The 19,067-nt window shown below is 49.6% G+C and overlaps 1 protein-coding gene across 1 annotated transcript in view; it reads right to left on the bottom strand.

Moving 5' to 3' along the window:
* The window catches only part of PSMD12 (proteasome 26S subunit, non-ATPase 12), a 270,699-nt gene that overhangs the window by 115,276 nt on the left and 136,356 nt on the right, over nucleotides 1–19,067 (bottom strand). The window contains exon 6 of the mRNA XM_069655033.1: nucleotides 15,617–15,766. Coding sequence (XP_069511134.1) covers nucleotides 15,617–15,766 — 150 coding nt within the window. The remainder of the gene's footprint in view (nucleotides 1–15,616; nucleotides 15,767–19,067) is intronic.

Here is a 19,067-nt window from a genome sequence, read left to right as displayed (position 1 = left end):
TAACCAAGGACAAAACAAGAAACATTTAGGTAATAATAAAAAAATATTTTAACAAACATTCATCAGATCAGAACCCCTCCTAAAATCAGTTATATAGTTTGTTTTGTAATGATTAAAGGTTTCTAACATCTTTGGGACACTTAGCCTGGAAGTTGAAACCAAAAGCAATTTGCTTACCTCTTAAAATTAGTCTGCTGGGTCTATAAACTTAAAATGCATTGCATCTGTTTGACCAAGCATGCTCAGTGATCCAAGTGAACTCGCCAAAAATGCATCTGCTATCAGTCCATTCTGGGGAAATACCCTGAGCATGTACTTAATTATTATTTCATATGCATTTATCAACTGAACAGTTCAATGCTCTGTTCGGAGCGGTTAGGGGAGTTTTCCTAAAGTCCTACTGGTAGTAACAATTTAGTAAGATATCCCAGTGGTTTGTAGATCTCCAACCGTTAGTATCAGTGTGTACTAACTCAGGACCTTGGTAGAGTAGCAGAGCAATCAGGCTCATCTTAAAAGGAAATGCAAGCTGTAAGTACGCTGAACCATAGTTAGACATGTACGCCAAAGAAACATACATATAATTTATATAAAATGATATATACACAAGAATCACTTTAAATACTTTAGAGATTTAGACTAGACACTTGAAAAAACACTTCAAAAACAGTGTATTCTATGCTCCTATCCTCATTTCTGTAAAGATTAAAGTGTGTTATCCTTGCAAGATAAGGACTTATCTCCCTAAAGGGGTGCATTCATTCCATTCTGGTGTGAGCATGGTTAGGGGTACGCCAATATATTTAAGAGGGGTAAATAAGTGCCAATACTTACCTCAAATGGTGTCACTCAATGTGCTGGAACATGTTTAGCATACGTTTACTCACCTACTTTATTGCTCTGATTGAACTGAATCCTAACTTTTGATTTAATGTTACTATTAGTTGCAGCTTTTTCAAGATGGTCTAATTCTCCTTGTTTATATATAAATTATAAGTTAGTTAGTCACCGTAGTGACTAACATACTCTTAGCCCATAGTCCCCTTTCCTCCATACTGTATGGGCGTCCCTTCCAAGGGACGGGAGACAACCTTTTTCACCAGAAAAAACCTTCGTCCCCTTTAAATTTAAAGGCGCGCAGGGGCACAGCCCAATGACCATGCGCTGCCCTAGCTCCGCCCTCCGGCGCCACACCTCAGTCTCCATTGACGAGTCGACAATACATTTAACATTGCCTAATGACACCAGTATTATTAGGGGGGGGGGGGAGGTTGGTGGGACGTATGGAGGAAAGGGGACCCTAGACTAATAGTACGTTAGTCACTATGGTGAGTAACTTATAATTACTTCCGTCCCGTTCCCTTTCCTCCATACTGTATGAGCGATTACAACTGATTGTAGCCCCAGGGTGGAGAGGAGATCCTCCTTAAGCAAATAGGTTCCTGAGAACCGCCTGTCCGAAAACTGCATCAGATCTAGAGCCGGCATCCAAACAGTAATGCTTGCAAAAAGCCGAGGGAGAGGCCCAAGTGGCCGTCCTGCTTAGGACTTGCCAAGGGACACGGCGTTGGAATGCAATAGCCGTTGCCTTGGCCCTGACTGCGTGGGCATGCATGTTGGCCGGAAGTGGCTTGCGCTGGCCCTCGTACGCTTCCTTGGTGGCAGAGACAATCCAGCGGGATATGGAGGCCTTAGAAGCCCGAAAGCCTAGTCTTGAGGCTCCAAAAGTGACAAACCGGGCGTACGACTTGCGGAAGACCTTAGTCCTGTCCAAGTAGAATTTCAGAGCACGCCTGACAACCAGGCAGTGCACCACCCTTTGTGCTTCGTCCTTAGGATCCGGAAAGAACGTAGGAAGGACGATTTCCTCGTTAAGGTGGAAAGGAGACGGAACCTTGGACAGAAAAGCCGGGTGCGTCCGCATGACTACCTTGTCCTTGTGAAAGGTGCTATATGGTTCAGAGGCGACCAGCGCCTGGATCTCGCCGACTCTACGAGCCGAGATAAGGCTGAGTAGAAAGGCCGTCTTAATAGTGACCACCCTGATGTTCACGGACGGCATTGGCTCGAATGGTTTGTGTGCCAGTGCGCCCAAGACTATGTTGAGGTCCCACACCGGGTGAAGTCTCTTGACAGACTGGCAGAGCCTAGCGAGTCCCGTCAGATGTTTTTTGCCGATACGATTGGAGAAGGAAAAAATGCCTTCCTTTGAGTTCCTGTCAGCCCCAATGGTTGCAAGATATGTGCGGCAGGTATCCACCTGCACGCCTGAATGAGCGAGGTGCGCCGAAAAGGCGAGCACACCATCCAAGGTGCAAGCCAAGGGGTCAAATCCCTTGCAGTCTGCCCAGTGGCAGAATCTGGGCCATTTGCTTATGTACTGGGCCCTGGTGGCTTTGCTCCTGGCGCCCTGTATGATGTCCTGATTGGCCTGTGTTTGAGGCCAAGGTGCCAAAGCGTTTCCTGCTCAGGTACCACGCTGTGAGGGCTAATTTCCCTGGCACAGGGTGGATGATTCCGCCCCCCTGCTGTGCCAGAAGATGTGCTGGGCCTGTCGGGAGGTGTATCGGGGGTACCTCCGAGAGGGCGAGTAGCTCCAAAAACCATGGCCTGGCCGGCCACCATTAGGATGATGGAGTCGGCGAGACTCCTTGATCTTGCAAATTACCCTGTGGATCAGAGGAGTGGGCGTAGGCTTTCATACCTGTCCACTGGAGGTGAAATGCATCGCCCAGAGAGGCGGGGCCCCGACCATGACAGGATGCAAACTGGGGACACTTCTTGCTGTGCCAGGTGGTAAAGAGATCCACGTGGGTGTGACTCCACCTGTTGAAGATCTCCTGAATAACGAGGTTGTTTAGCTGCCACTCGTAATTGTCCGCTCCCAACCTGCTGAGCGTGTCCACTTCCAGGTTGGATTCCTCTGGGGAGGTGGACTGCCGAGAGGTACATTTCATTTTCCAAGGCCCATTCCCACATGCTGATCACCAGTCTGCACAGAGCAGGGGATCTGGTGCCTCCCTGCTGGTTGACGTAGTACATGCTGGTCAAGTTCTGTCTGGATGCAGACAACCTTGCCCTTGAGAAGTGGTAGGAATGCTCTCAGCGCTAGCCAGATGGCATTCAGCTCCAACCAATTGATGTGGTATTCCTGCTCCTGTCGAGTCCAGGTGCCGTGGACCGAGAGATCGTGCAGGGTGGCTCCCCAGCCCTCGAGGGAGGAGTCTGGTGATGGTGGCCTGCGGAGAAGGCAGACGGAGGGGCTTGCCCATCCGTACATTGCAGTCCCCGCACCACCAAGTTAGGTCCGGGTGGAGAGATGGAGGAACGTTGATAATTTCGGATTGAGAGCCCCGCTCCTGACTCCATGAGGCTGTGAAATGCAGCCGAATCCTTCTCATCCTTAGTCCGTGTGCGGCCGCTAGTAGACCGAGGAGATGTTGGTACCACACCAAGCCGAGGTCACCTCTCTGCTGAAGAAGCGGGAGGCCCTCTTGATGGCCGAGAGCTTATCTTCTGTCGGGAAGACCATCTCGGAGCACATGTCCCAAATGAGTCCCAGGAATGTCAAAGTTTGGTAGGGAGCCGCTGCGACTTCTTGAGGTTGAGCGAGAAGCCCAGGTCGTGCAGTGTGTTCATAAGGGCATAGGAGGAGTGGTGGATCGCCGGACGAGCCAGGTATCAAGGTATGGATAGATATGAAGGCCGTTCTCTCCGAGGAGGGCCGCTACCGCATGAGTCTGGTAAAGACCCTGGGGGCCGAGTTGAGGCAAAACAGGAGGACCTTGTATTGGAAATGGTTACCCATGGTCCTGAACTGTAGGAAAGGATGGGGCTGCCAAATCGGGACATGTACGTACGCATCCTTCAGGTCTAGGAAGCACATCCAGTCTCCCTTAACCAATGTCTCCACTATAAAAGCTAGAATAACCATCTTTAACTTTTGCAGGGGTAAGGAGAGGTTGAGGGTGTAAAGGTCCAGCACAACTCTGAGGCCCGCCTGGTTCTTCTCAATGGCAAAAATCCTGGAGTAAGCGCCAAAGCCTCGCTGGGAGGCTGGAATTTCCTTCACAGCCTGGCTCTCTACGAGCGACCAGATCTCCGCCAACAGAGTTGCTGTCCCAACCTTTGGGGAGGAGGGAGGAGAGGCTGGGATGGGTAAGCGGTATCCAGGAGTCCGCAAAATTCTGGTGCCAGAAATTTGCATGGAGAGCTAGCCTGCCCCCCCACTGGAGACCCGTGGACCTGATGGGGCGCGTCATGCCTCCTTTCCCGCTGAGGAGGGGAGGGGGACTGAAAAAAGCCCTTACTTCCCCCGCCCCTTTTTGTTGTTTGCGCCGGCTCTGAGACGGCGAGTAGTCCGGCTGCCTGGATCTATGTTCCTGGAAGCCGCGGAACCCTCCATATGTAAGACCCTTCTCTGAGCGCTGCCGAGATTGGTTGTAGGATTTGGACACAGTCTTTGTAAGAATGGACAAAGATTTTGCCGTTTGTGAGCTGGTGTTCTTCTTGTCCAGCTCTTCATCCGTGGAGGAGTGGAAGAGGTTCGCTCCCCCACCCCCTCGAACAGTAGATCTAGAATACGCTCCTGGACGTCCGGGTTGAACTTCGTCACACGGAGCCAGGCTGTGCGCCTCAGGTCAGTGGCAATGCAGATGGCTCAGCTCAATGTATCGATATGCGCCACAGTGGATTCCATGAGGTCGTGTGCCACGAGCTTGGCCTCTGCCAGCCCTGCCTTGAAGCGTGATTATATTTGTATTTATTTATATAGCGCTACCAAAACCCTGGGGCATGTGGGCGCTGAAATTTACATGAGAATGCATACATAAAAGTACAAATGGTAGCAAAAAGGTAGCTACTCAGTTAAGTATAAAAAGAATATTACTCAATCAAATATATACAAAATAGCGGCAGCTAATATACAGTAATGACATTAAGGGACATTAGCAAACTAGTGTAAAGAGCTGAGTTTTGTGAAGTAGGTCAGTTTTGGTCCTGATAAATGAACCAAGCTTTAATCTTATTACGGGAGGTCAAAAAGGAGGGTTCTTCTCTTATGGAGATCAGGAGCGCATTCAATTTTTTTAAGGCGAGGACTGGGAAGCTGACCCCGCCTGCCAGTTGTCCGTTAAAATTGTGGGATGACAGCACAATGCGATTGTGCTGCTCTACTAGGGCGCAAAGAAGTATGTCGTGAGAAAGTGTTACATAGGTATATAGGTGCTTGGTTATTGAGATACTTGTGGTTGAGCGAGAGCGCTTTGAGGTCTATTCTTTGCTTAATGTTAAGCCAGTTGATATTCTGTCTGGTTGAAGTAATGGCATGACACCTCCGTTGGCCTGACGTAGGTGCAGGGAGGTATTGGAGTAGATCAACTTGTCGTAAGCCTCCAAGATCCTTGCCTAGCAGCGCCGCAGAGAGGAGGCTGAGGCCGACTGAGGCTTGGAGTAAAGTGATGCCGCAGCAATCACTGAGGAGTGTGGCTGAGGATGGGTCGAAAGCAAGTGTGTCCCCGCCATGTGCCTGTACTTGGCATCCAGGTGTCGGTTGACCAGCTGGACCGAGGGGGGCTTGAACAAACCCTTCTTGGCCAGGGAGACTACATCAGTTTGCAGTGGAATCCCTGTGTTGGCAGAGGGGCGTCTTGTGAGGAGTCCAGCCAGAACCCCCTTCTGCTGGCTGTTCGACCGCAGGCTGAGGGCAGCCTAGATACTCCGCCAGCAAGACTTCATGGAAGGCCCTGGCTGAGGATGGCGTGTCCGGATCCTCTCCTCGTCCCTGTCCTGCGGATCCGGAGGATCTTGTGGAGGATGAGGGGTAGATGGCACCAGAGGCTGGGGTACAGAGACCGCGGTCGGAGACCGAGGAGGCGGCAGAGGTTACCGAGTTGGCTGTGGAGACAGAGGAGGCAGTTGCACCGGGGTCAGAGAGCCCGATGGAGGAGTCTGTGGTACCGCTAGCATTGCGGGTGGGACCTCCCCGACTGCGTCCTTGATAACCCCCATCTAAGGAGACCTCATGAGGCAGAGGAATTTATCTAAGAGCCTCTCCTCATTGGCCGAAGAGGTGGCAGGGTTTACCGACAGGGTAGCAGGGGACTGCTGGAGCCGCTGCGTACCCAGTCCTTATGGACGCATGGGAAAGTTGCCTTGCGCATATGAAGGGTATACTGTAGGCCACGTACCTGGTTGCGACCAGTCCCACCTTGACACTCGTTCTTCGCTGAATTTGTGCAATGGCGTCAGACGGGTGTTCCTGTCTGGCGCTGTGGCCATTTTGTCGAGCTGCCTGCCATGTGCCTGCGACATGTTGCCCAGCCTGCTGGGCCTGGCCGCTGTAGGTGTAACACCCTCGATCAAGGGGTCAGTAGAGCTGCGTATAGGCGCCCCCTCAGACGTATTGCAGGTATTAGGGCGTAGCCCCTTGGCCATTGCTCCGGTAAAAGGGCGTAGCCCCTTGGGTGTGTAGACCCGCTACAAGAACCTTCCAGTCCCTCGACTCTGCATCTGGGAGGCTCCGATGACCCCTCGACCCCTTAAGGCTGGAAGCTGAAGCAGCCACGGTGCACGTGCCGGTGGAAGGACCTGGCTGGTCCCTCCCACGCGAGAAAGTCCCTGGGAAGGAGTCTCTCTTGCGGGGTGCGCTGGAAATTATCACCCCTACCTTGGACCTGGGACGATATTTCACGAAGTTCTTGAGATCCTCTGGAGGCGACTTCTGGAAAAGCTCCCTCCACCTGGCTAGTCTGTTCTTCAGTGCCTTCGAGGACAACGAGTCACACGCCGGACAGCCTTGCCAACGGTGGTCTGGGCCAAGGAAACGTAGGCAGAGGGCGTGGGGGTCTGAAGTTGGGAAGAGCATGTTGCAGGATGGACGTGCCTTTCCACTTCAAGACTAGGCAGGGCCCGTGCTGTAAGCAGTAGGGGCGCTGCCAACCCAGTCAGCCTTCTAAATTCACCATCGTCTTCCTCCATACAAAAATAGTAACAGCAGCGTTTTACTGCGCGGATCCCATCTAAGTTTTTGATCCACTCCAGGACCTCATCCCAGAACACTTGAATATGGTGACATCCCCACCACGTGCCAGTAATCTCCTTTCTCTGCACAAATGCCAGCATGCAGGGCTTGCAGACTGGAACATCTTCGATAACCTGACCGGGTCATATTGCCACCTGTGGAGGAGTTTAAAAGCATGCAATTTATATTGGCACAATATCGAGGTCCGCGAGGCCCCCATGCACATCCTCCCCCAGAGCTCTGGATCAATTTCGCTTCCCATATCGATTTCCCACATCTGGCTCAAGCTCTCCGTTGACCCCTTCCCCGGGATAACCAATTCACTGTACATGGTTGAGATCAAGCCCTTTGATCTAATATTTGTTCAAAGGGGATGAGGTCGCTCTGTATCCGTTCTTTCCATTTGTCGCTCATGAGGACCCCCTTTAGTTGAAGATCTGAGAAAACCGAAAGTCCATATGCCCAATACTCCCTCCAGGTCAGTGAATGTGATAAAGGTTCCTGCTTTCCAGAGTTGACCCACCCTCTCCAAACCCGCCTCATACCACGTTTGGAATCTGTAGGGGTTCGGTATAGCCTCCTGGACGCTGGGTGGCCAGAGATGGCTCAAGGGAGACAGCCATTTGGTGAGCCCCTCGCATGTCTGCCCTCTCCCTCCACATTTCCTGTATGGTTCCCAGGATCGGGTGTTCTCAGATTCTGCACGGTATCGTACTTTTCGGTGACCACAGCCACTCCGCCAGGGTGGCAGGGGCTAAGTTGGTATTGTCCAATACGACCCACAGAAGCTCCCTCTGTACCCTCAAGTGAACTGCTTCGTAATAAGTTTTCAAATTCGACAGTCCAACCTTTCCCCACCTTCTCTTTGGCCAGGCCGACAACATCGTGAGCCACTCTAGCTTTCTTACCCTGCCACAAGAACTTAAGCATCGACCCCTTTGTTTCCCTAAAGAATGGCTTTGGGACACAGATCGGTAGCATCTGGAATGCATACAAAAACCTCGGCAGGCAGACCATTTTCGGCGAGTTTAAGCGCCCCAGGCAGGACATAGTTAACTTTCCCCATTTCTTTAATAGTCCAAACAGAAAGAGACCCTGGCGAACTGGTAATTGTCTCGTTAGATGCCATTAAGGCCTTTGACTCAGTGAGATGGCCATGGTTGCTGGCGGCCCTGAGAGAATATGGGATAGGGCCAGGGTACACGAGGTGGGTCAAAATGTTATACAGTTCCCTAATGGCAAGGGTCAAAACGGGAGCTATAGTCTGACAAATCGCAACTCAGCAGGGGCACTAGACAGGGGTGCCCCTGGTCGCCCATGCTGTATATCCTTGCGCTGGAGCTGCTGCCAGTCTGCCTCAGACAACAATACGGTGAAATAGGGATCCATACTGCGGGAGGTTTGCATCTCATATCATATCATTGCATGCCGATGACATACTGTTGTACCTGCGCTTCCTAGAGGAAAACCTACAATATGTCCTGGAGGTGATGGAACGATATGCCATCCTCTCGGGCATAGCTGTAAATCCTAAGAAATCTAGCATGTTCCCCCCGCCCCTGGGAAGGTATAAACGTACCCCGCTGGGAAACCTACCGGTCTTGCTGATACCCTGGCAAACCGAGACGTTCCGATACTCGAGTATTGACATACCAACACTGCAGGAGAGTAACAAACGCAATACGGAAAGGGCGGTTAAGGGCATCAAGAATAGTATGGGAATTTGGGCCAGATTGCCCCTGGCCATGCTGGGTAGAGCTGCTCCGATTAAGATGGTAGTCCTGCCTAGACTGTTATACTTTTTTGCAAACATCCCGTATGATATCCCTAAACGCTTTTTTGTTAAACTCCACAGCCTGTGCAGGGGGTTCATATGGCACAATTCTAGAAACAGGGTGGCCCTTTGGAAACTGCAAAACTCGTGTGACGGGGTATAAACCTGCCGAACTTTGAGCATTACTACTTGGGAGGACAGCTGCAATACGTGGCCAGATGGCTGTCTGAAGAGGAAACGGCGGAAGCCAGGCTGTTGTGGAAGGACCCCACTCCCTTCTTTCTCTGAGAAATAGTGTGGTTACCGAGACCTAAGGTATTAGGAATGGCGAGTCTGTTGGTGCTTGGCTGGGAATTGTGGCGCAGAGCATGGCAAATTGTAGGAAACTCAGTACCGTTCTCCTTGCAAGTACCGCTAGTGGTGCTGTGCAGAGAGGACTCCCAAATGATGCAAGGGATCCACAGATACTGGGGACCAATGGGCCTGGCCACCCTTGGCGACATGGCAAGATGGGGTGGCAGTGGATTTCCAGAGGCTAGTGGAGGACACCGGGATACATGGAGGTCAATACATCACTTACTCAAGAATCAAACGGGTGCAACAAAAGGTGGCCTGAGGCAGTGCTGGCGGAACAACCCGACGCAATCATAGAGACAATGTATGATATCTCGGAGGGTGGGCATGAGATGTCTTGCTTATATGAGCTGCTGGGGACAAGGGTAGGAAAGGAGCTGCTGCAATTGTGGAGAGATTGGGAAGAGGAGGTGGGAGAACCCATGTCGGAGGGGCAATGGGTTAGAACCCAAAAGTACAATAAGAAGGTGGCCCGAAACGCAAGGCTTCAGCAGATACAGCTGTATGTCACCCATAGAGCATATTTGACCCCTGGTAGAATCGCCAGGTTTACAGGTTCAGGGGTTCGGAAATGCCCTCGGTGTGGGGAGCAAACAGCTGGGATGTTACATATGTTTTGGGCTTGCCCAGAGGTAGGAAGGTTTTGGACAGAGGTAAAGGCACACCTAGCAGGAAAAGGGATTATGCTGGAGGTGGAGTCAGCTTGGGCATGCATGCTAGGGGGCTTTGCCAGACCACGCAACCTGAAGCACATTAGTAAACTGAAGGACCTGGCCTACATCCTGGCTAAACGGAGAATTGCAATGTGCTGGAAAGCAGCCCAACGGCCTAGAATCGAACTATGGTGGGCGGACCTCATGAAGTGGGCGGAAGCAGAAACAGCGGCCTGGTATGAAGCAGTCAATAGGGGGAGAAGGGGGGGAGGAGGTGGGACCCCTAATAGCATGGAGACAACTGGTGGCTTTGATGGCGGGATTCCCCCAGGTGGACCATACTGATAATGATACAAGTACAATAATGGAAGTAGAAACGCCTGCAATGAGGCAGGATAATGACATAGAAGAAGGGGCTCGAGTTGAAGGGGTGGGAGGGAGGAGGACCGTAATGCTTAAGGTATAATGGGTCGTGAAACAGTGGTATGATAGTCCTCAATGTTTGAAGTGATGTTTATTAATAAAAAAAAAATAATAAATTTGACCATTTATTCAGGTCGCTCTGCAATCCAGTTACTAGAAGGGAAGTTTGCCTCGTAAAAAGGGCTCCAATCTCCCTTGTGAGATTTATCCCCAGGTATCGCAATGTGTCCCATTGAACCATTAATCCTAGTGGGGCAAATATATTCTCCTCCCCTTGCTCACCCACCTTCAACGGAAACAGTACCGATTTTGCTCCATTAACCTTCAAGCCGGCTAGTGCTGCGCACTGTTCAATCAACTAACACATCGCACTGATATTGAGGAGTTCTTTATGTGCAACAACATATCATCTGCGTAGAGCACCAGTGTGTACTACAGGCCTCTGCACAGACCTTCCACCTGGTGGTCCCCTCAGATTTTTTGCGCCAGAGGCTCTAAGGGGGGGGGGGGGGAGAGCAAAACAAATAAATAAAATAGGCGAAAGGGCAACCCTACCTCGTGCCCCGACTTTCGAACCAGCGCGAGTATTCCCCTTTGACCGCTACTGATGCCCTATGGAAGGTATACACCGCCATCATTCCCCTCCTAAACCTGGACCCCAGGCCCACTTCGCCCATGCCCTCTTCCAAGAAGCCCCATTCCACTCTAGCAAATGCCTTTTTGGCATCCACCGAGAGAAAGGCAGCTCCCCCACAATCTTTCCTGACTCATGACTAAGTGCAAAGTCTTCCTAGTCATGTCTACGCCCTGTCTTCCCATTATAAAGCCCATGTGCTTCCAGCCTGGCCGCAAGTACCCGTATGTAAATCTTGCCATCTATGTTCAGCACAGAAGGGGGTGGGGTTTTATTTGAGACTCACATCTTCAGGGATATTTACCCTCTCTATGAATCACAGTTATTAAAGCTTGGGGGAATGATTTGGGGGCTACCCCCATCTCCAAGATTTAATTGAAAAGGTCTACTATGAAGAGGAGGAGCGTGGAAATAAATGTCCTGTAAAAGCCTGCAGTATACCCATCTTCCCCCGGGGACTTCCGTAGAAGCAATCATTGCCTTCTTGACTTCCTCCGCCGTTATAGGGGCTTCCAATAGTGCAGCCTCCTCCCGTGACAGTCCCATGGCAACCGTGTTTCGGCTAAGTAAGAAGATATGGCTCCCCTCTCCCGGTTGGCCTTGGATTTATACAAGGTCTTGTAAAACGTTGCAAATTCTTCCTGGATCTCCACCTTCTCCAAGTCCCCCACTCCCTCTCCTCTATGGCGGCCACCCACCTCTCAGATTGCTGACCCCGTAATCTGCCCACCAGCAGTGCATCCGCCTTATCACCCTTCTCGTAGAACTTTTGTCTGAGGAACTGTAGCTTCCCACTATTTGGCCCTCTTCAAGGATTCTAAGCTCCTCCCTCTTCTTCCTTGCTTTGTGGACTTTGTCCTCCCTCCCTTCAGTGGCTCTGCATGCCTTTGTCAAGATGTATTATCGCCTCCCTCAGCCTATTCTCAATTAAGGCCCTCTCCTTTTTTTCCCACATCCCTCCCTGATGAGGAGCCCTCTCCAAGTGGCCTTACCTCCCACCCAAACAGTCTTCCTAGAGACCTCTCCTGTATCATTAATTCTGGAAAATATTACAATTTCTTCAGACATCTCGGCTTGAAACACCAGGTCCATCCACAGTTACTCATTGCATCTCCACTTTGATTCCTTGTGTGGTAGAGCTCCCCTTTTTAGGTCCACAATTACCACATCATGGTCCGACCATGCGACTGCTGAGATCTGTTCCCTTCGTAGCGTCCCACAACCCCCGTGAGACAAAATTAATCAATTCTAATAAATGTACCATGTGGGTCTGAGTAGAAGGTATACGCGTGATGGCGACGCCATGCGTCCCTGAGCCCATAGACCCCCCCCCCCCCCCCCAACAACTCCCACCTCTGCATGCCCCCTATCCGGAGGGTCCTTTGTCCCTACCCCATCCCCCTGCCTGTCCAGCCCAATATCTGCCCATATATTGAAGTCACCCCCCCAGAATTATATGACCTGAAGTCTCATGCATCATTTTCTGAAGTGTTTTCAACCAAAAACTCAGCTGGCCCTCGTTGGGGCACTATAGCATCGCAAGCATAAACAGATATTCTGTAATTTCGCCACAATCAGAAGGGCCCTAGCCTCTATGTCTGCCCAGACCTTGGTCACCTCCATTCCCAGCCCCCTTCCAAGGAGGATTCCCCACCCCTGCCTTACTCAGTGGACCCAAACCCCAGTACATCTGTCCCACTTTCCCCCCCCTTTGGCATACTTGGTCTCCTGGAGGAACATCACGTCTAGACTCGTCCGGTGGAATTCCCTGGCCACCAATTACCTTTTTGTGGGAGAATTCATCCCTTTGACATTTAACATCCCCATCCTGAGAAGGGATCCCGCCTGTATACACTGCCATTCTATAAAAAACACAAACGCCCACACCCACACCCACACCCCACCCCCTCCCCCCTCTATTGTAGGTCTCAGACCCTGAGAGGATTGTCATATCCATCTACCACCTCGTAAACCTCCTCCCCCCATAAGCTCTCAGAGGGCCTGGAGTCTGTATACCTGTTACACTTCAAGAGTCCACAGCTGGCAATGCATTCAACGTCCTATACTTCCAGGAACCGGGTTTCCTTTTCGGCCCCTGGATGCGCCATTGCCGGTCTTCCGACCTTTCTCCACAGGTTCTCTCGTGCTCTGATGCGCACATAAAGTCGGTCATCGCTCTCTTGATGTCTTGTTCTGTTTTTAACGTGCACTTCTGACAACCCAGTTCAAATGCAAGGGACAACGGCAACCCCCTCCCCCCTCTGTACCGCACTCCCTTGTCCTGAAGTCACTTCGGCAGGGGCATACACATCAGTCTCTGCGTCAGTGAGGACAAGTCCTGGAAGATTGACACTCTTGCAGAGCTCAGCGTGATCAGGCCTTCTGTTTTGCTTTCTCCTGGATTTTCATCTTGTCACTATAGTTGTGAAACCGCACTAAGACGGTCCTGGTTCCCCCGAGGGCATCCCCCCCCGCCCTATGAATCCTCTCAATCTTCACCTTGTCAATGGACTCAACTCCAAATACTCGCTTTGTGATCTCATTAATGGTCCTCTTCAGGTCTAGTAACGACTCCCCATCCGGAATTCCGAAGAGCATCAGGTTGTTCCGCCTTTCAAGATCGTCCATCTTCAGTAGAACTTCTTCGTCACGTGTCTCTTTCCGTCTGCCCATTTGTGACTTTAGGGTGGACAAGGTCCGATTGTGTTCTACCTCCTCCAGATGCTCCTCCATCTGATCTATCCTCTGGGTGATTTTGTCGAACCTTCCTCCGATGCCGGCCCTCATGTTGCGTATTTCTTTGAGCAGGGAAGCCACATCTTTTTTAGTCGCAGCCGAGTCCTCAGGCATAGCTGCCATTTTAGTCTGAAGTGTGGCCTCTTGGCTGGGGCGAGTCTGGGTATATTTATATGTGGCAAGCTTCGTTTCGCATCCATACACCACCTTCCCCGGTCCTGTATGTGGTGCTGTAAGTGTACTCTGCCTGTGCGCCCCTCTGCAAGATGGTTGCTGACACTTATGTCTGGTTTGACGAACCGGAATCTATTGCAATGTTGCACCTCTTTGGCTGTCAGTGTGTCGGGTGCACGCCCCTGTGTAAGGAGCCCGCACCTCCGGGGTTCTATGTTTTGCCATACGTACACTTATTTTCGAGGGGGACCCCTCGACATACCCCTATTTGCTCTCAGTGCCTCTGCTCCTTGTTTAGATTTGCTCCCTGGCTCCAATTGTTGGCATACTATAGCTCCAGGCCTTTTAAGGAGAGTATCCGCCACATAGACCCAGTGCCTCCGACTAGGGATGCCGATTAACTCCTTGGAACCAGGAAGAGGGCACACGCCCCGATTTCGGGGGCCCAACCCTCTCTGGGTAAACAAATGTCCCCAGTTTGTACCTTTGTTGTATGCTGGGGCCTGGAGCTTGGTGTGGATCTGCGGCAGGCTCCTCTTGCCCAAATGACTGCTGGGGGAAAGTGACCGGTATAGTAGGGCACCTGGAGGGTCAGACAATGGCGTTTGTTCCTAAGACTGAGGTTCCCCCAAGGTGCGGGAGAAGTATCCGGTTCACTAGGGATCCAGGTATCCGGACCGCCACCATCCCAGTAGTAGTCCATGGGGGCGTCCTAACACGAGCCCTGGACCTGCTCTCGCCCAAAAGCTGATCCCTTCCACCCTGTGGTCCGGCTTGGCCCCACTGTGGTCTTTGCCAGGGGACTCCTCCTTGTCACTAGGTTATACCCAGCTAACATAGGTGGCTCAGTGCCTGCAAGTGTTTGCTTTGAAGTTGGGCGGTCGTGTTGGAGAGGCGTCACCTCTGATCATGGGTTTGCTAGGTGGAGTGTGTCCACGTTCAATGGGGCACTGCACTTCTTTCATCACAAGATGGCCATAAGTCACTGATGCTCCAAGGTCCACTGCTACCACCGTATGTACCTCTCACGCCCCTGAGGCCGCTCTGGTGCCAGAATGCCATTCACCGTTGGCAAGGGCAATCGGCTCTCCCCCTGTAAGTGGGGGCTCATGCCACTTGAAGGTCTCGGGTAGAGAGGAGAACGCGTTCAGGGAACTTCCATGAGCGTGCCCCCCTGGTAGCCTCTAGGTTAGTAACTTTTAGGTATTGAGTTAAGGGCGGGGACTTCAGCATTCAATCCATGTTCAGGCATACATATCCAATTTCAAAGATCGCGTTATAGAACAGAGGTAAAAACCAATGTTATTTAATTGTTCAAAGTCTGCAAGAGAGCTTGGCGGTTCTAGCAAAGAAGAGCAATCGCAGGTCCTAAAATAAGCACAAGTCTCAGATAGAACACAGATCTCTACCAACGTTATTTTATGAGCCACAGAAAGGCAGAAGAGATCACAATTATAATGGATACATGAATTGTCAAATGTTGAAGGGACTGGATAAGTCTCTGGAGTTTTCAAAACTGACAAACCACCAATTCCAAGTCCGAAAGACAAAACGAGCAATAGTGCTTTCCCCAAACAGAGATGCCTACAGAAATGGAAAACATTTAACAAATAACCACATCAACATTTTCCTGTCTATCTATGAACACACAGCAATGCTGAATGTGGAATTGGCCAAGGATTCAGGTCAACACATGTAAAAGGCACATCCCTCCATTTCAGATCGTACCTGGTTAAAAACCGTAAATCCAGATCTTCTAGACTGCCCCCACAAGGCCCACCAACAATAGAGAATGTGAAGCAGACAGTGTCTTCCTTTCAAGAACACAAAGGGAACATTTTATTTACCTCTGTATTTTCATCTTTGAAGAATTTGGTGTTGATTTTTTTGCTAATGATTTGAGTCCGTATGTGGTCTTTCACAGCAAGGCATAAACGCATCTGCTCCAAAATGAATTCAGTCTTCTCTTTCTTCTCCATCGAACCATAGGTTTCTACCTAAAGAGGAGCAAAAGAAATATTCTTAACTGGACAGAGCATGTTCCACTATTCCACATGAAACAGGATATTAGAAAAAAGCTGCATCACAGAAAGATATTTGAAAAACAGGTCTACACCATCTGAAATGTATCTTCACTCGAGTTCAAAAGTGGTCTGTTAGTGTAGCAGGGGTTCAGATGTTGCAGATGTCCACTAAAGCATTTTATGTGAGGACCGCAGATATAACAAGTTAACTACAGAGCTCAGCAGAACGACTAAACGTGAGAAAGACAATTAAGGACAAACGCTGTCAGGATGCAGTTGAGGAACACCTATAAGCACTAGGGATGTATCTGCAAATAAAAGGCGATTTCTTTCTTGGAACAGTCCAAGCAAAAGGTGCCATGATGAATTTAAATATAAAATATTGCTCAAATGTTGGTCTCCAAACATCTCTACTCAACACGGTTAGGATATTGCAACACCACCTGACAGCACAAGCAAATTCAATCCATGCGCACCTTCTTGGAGTCTGGATCCTGCCGTCAGCAGGCTGGTTACTACTGGATAAATGCATCACTTTATCAACCCCTCTGGACCTACATATGCCTTTCCTCCCCAGCCCTATATTTGGTGGATCTGTACCATCTATGATCTTCTTCCTGTGGCCTTGTGAAGGGCTCAGAATCTTGTGGCCATCTGCCCCAGTTGTTGTGTGTCTGGCTCCCCAAGCTTGGAAAACCCTGGTGACCAGCTTAGAACCAAGTGGAAGTCAACCCTTTTTGTTCTGCTATGCTCTGAAGGATCATGATTTTGTGGCATCCCTCGCCATGACCTCCGATTACAAAAGTCTGTCTCTACCGGTCTGAGTGTACTCCCAAAAACATGGGGGCTCACAGTGCTGGTGCTATCTACATGGTTACTGGCAATAGTTTCTCATTCTTCCAAGGGAAACTTCCTTGAGTATCCACTGTATTGGGATTCTGTGGGAAAATTCAGTTTTGCTCTGGCTGTTTTGTCAGATGATCTACTCTTAAAAGTAATCTCATTAGAATTGAGCCCCACTCCTCCACCCCTTCTACTCAAAGCATATCCATACAAGGAACATTTATTTATGAAGTGACCAAAGGTATCTCAGCATCATTTATTTTAAATGTTTCCATAGCGCGAATATGGCTAACAAGAGCTTTGTGATTCACAAAAAACATGTACAATATAGGAAAGAAAAAAAAACTACTACATTTAAATATTTTAATAACGAAATGGCTAAAGCACACAGTCCATGACTCTAACATATCTTAAAGGACAGCTAATTAAGTTCTGAATTACTGAAAAGCTTCTACAGGAACAGTGCTTTAACTTTGTTCCTGAATTTGCGATATTTTCCAGTCTGTCGATTGTCGTTTGGAAGAAAATACCAAAGTTAAACAGTCGCTCCTGAAAAAGATCAAATCTGTGTGAACAAGTGTTTAAATCTTGCAACCTCAAGAAGCAGACACTTGACTCTAAGTACTACCTTTGGCCTCTTGAGATTTTTAGTTTTTGTATTAAATACTCAGTAGATTGTGCATAAAGTGCTTGATGGACAAAGCAAAGCAATTAAAAATGCATCTTGAAGTCAACGGGGAGCCAATGTGGGGATAAATGGAGTCCAATTTACGAGCTACTCTGACTAACCGAGCTGATGCACTGAAGACCGATTTCAAAGGAAGCAAATATTTTTTAGAAGCCTTGTTAAGGCATTACCAGTATCTATTCTAGAGATGACCAGCAACTGGATTAAAGTGCAAAAGTGCGATTTAGGGATAGAAGGCTTCACAGCCCGTAATGTAAATAACTGAAAATATGCAGATTTTACCATTGCATTGATATGATTATTAAAAGAGAAAAGTGTCCAAATAAAAACCTAATCTTTAGCTCAAGATTTTAGGTCCCCAGACGGGTTTGGAGACATGCTGCTTGTGCTCACTAACACTTCGAGGTAGCACATATTCCTGGATCTCAGAGTTTGCACCATGCCTTTGAAGGGGTGAGGACTGTTGGGAGGGATTTTCTTTTTGCTACTTTCCTCCCACGGGCTTCTATATCACGGGATTCTATGGGACACCCTTTCTAGCGGCTTCATTTAGACGTTTGAGGCAAGTAAAGCCTTCTAGTTTACTTCCCTGTCCTTTTTACTCATTCTCATGGAAGACTGATTAGTCCATAAGACTATCAGTACTGAGACACTGCCTCGCTCTGAATTTCTTGCATTATTACAAATGCACACAACATACAGCGAAGTGTGGTTAGGATACTTTGCATCCTAACAACTTCTTCTACAATGGCTTTTTGGGTACTTTTACAATGTGCCTAGGAGGAGGTAGGGGCTGCGGATATTTTTCTACCACGTTTTATACGTTTTACTTCTGCATTTACCACAAAGGGCTACCAATGGTGGCAAGCACCCCAAGATGACCATGCCATGAGGTTTTGGCTTGTCATTTACCATATTGTTCTATGGCCTTCTTCCTACCATCTCAGGTCAGGAAATGCCATATGTGGAATGGTCTTCAACAAGAAAAGCTGCTGCTTCGCAGGCAAAAGCGCCATAAGCGTGAGCCTTGGATGTGTGTCCTGGGACTGTCTGGTCCCATTACACATCCAGGTGCCTGAATGTCTGTCGCAGGGAGATTTTGAGGCCTGTGGCCATCCACGATTAGATAGCCACTGCCCGTTTGAACGGTGCAGATCCTTACCAGTGTTGGGCTTGGGCAAGCTCCCAGCCCAAGCAATGGATAAAAGGAGGGTAACTTATCATTGGAGCCAAGTCCTCTATGAAGAACAGCACAGCCAGTTGACGACAGGACTACCCCGGCTGCTGACCAGCACCAACTTTACTGAAGTCCCAGTGAAGCCCTGCTCCTCTGCCTTATCTCAAGACCACCCTCATCAGTGCTACGACCCCTGGACTGGTAGGAAAAAACACTAGACTCCCGCTAGAGCCTTTGGAAAGGTCCCAGGGTCAACCGGTGGACTGACCAACTCTAATGGGTTGGCTCACTACAGCCATCGCTGTTCCAAATGCATCCTTGGAACTTTGAGGATCATCAACTACTTGTACAACAAGACACCTGCTCCTGCATTTTCTGCCTTCTTGCATTAACTGAAGCCATGCAGGCCCTGCACCTTTGTTTCACCCTGGAAGAGCACATATCGCCACCGGACCGTGCTGACTCCCATTGCAATCAGTCTGCTTTGCATCATACAGATGTCCAGAGGCAGTCTACACTGATGCAGGTATGCATCTTTTCTTCGTTTAGGTGTTCAGCTTGGAGTT

The sequence above is a fragment of the Ambystoma mexicanum genome, chromosome 3q, assembly GCF_040938575.1.
Source record: "Ambystoma mexicanum isolate Mex_15411 chromosome 3q, UKY_AmexF1_1, whole genome shotgun sequence".
In the NCBI taxonomy this organism is placed as follows: domain Eukaryota; kingdom Metazoa; phylum Chordata; class Amphibia; order Caudata; family Ambystomatidae; genus Ambystoma; species Ambystoma mexicanum.
Note: the sequence above shows the minus strand (reverse complement) of the source record. Positions and strands in the feature narration are given on the sequence as shown.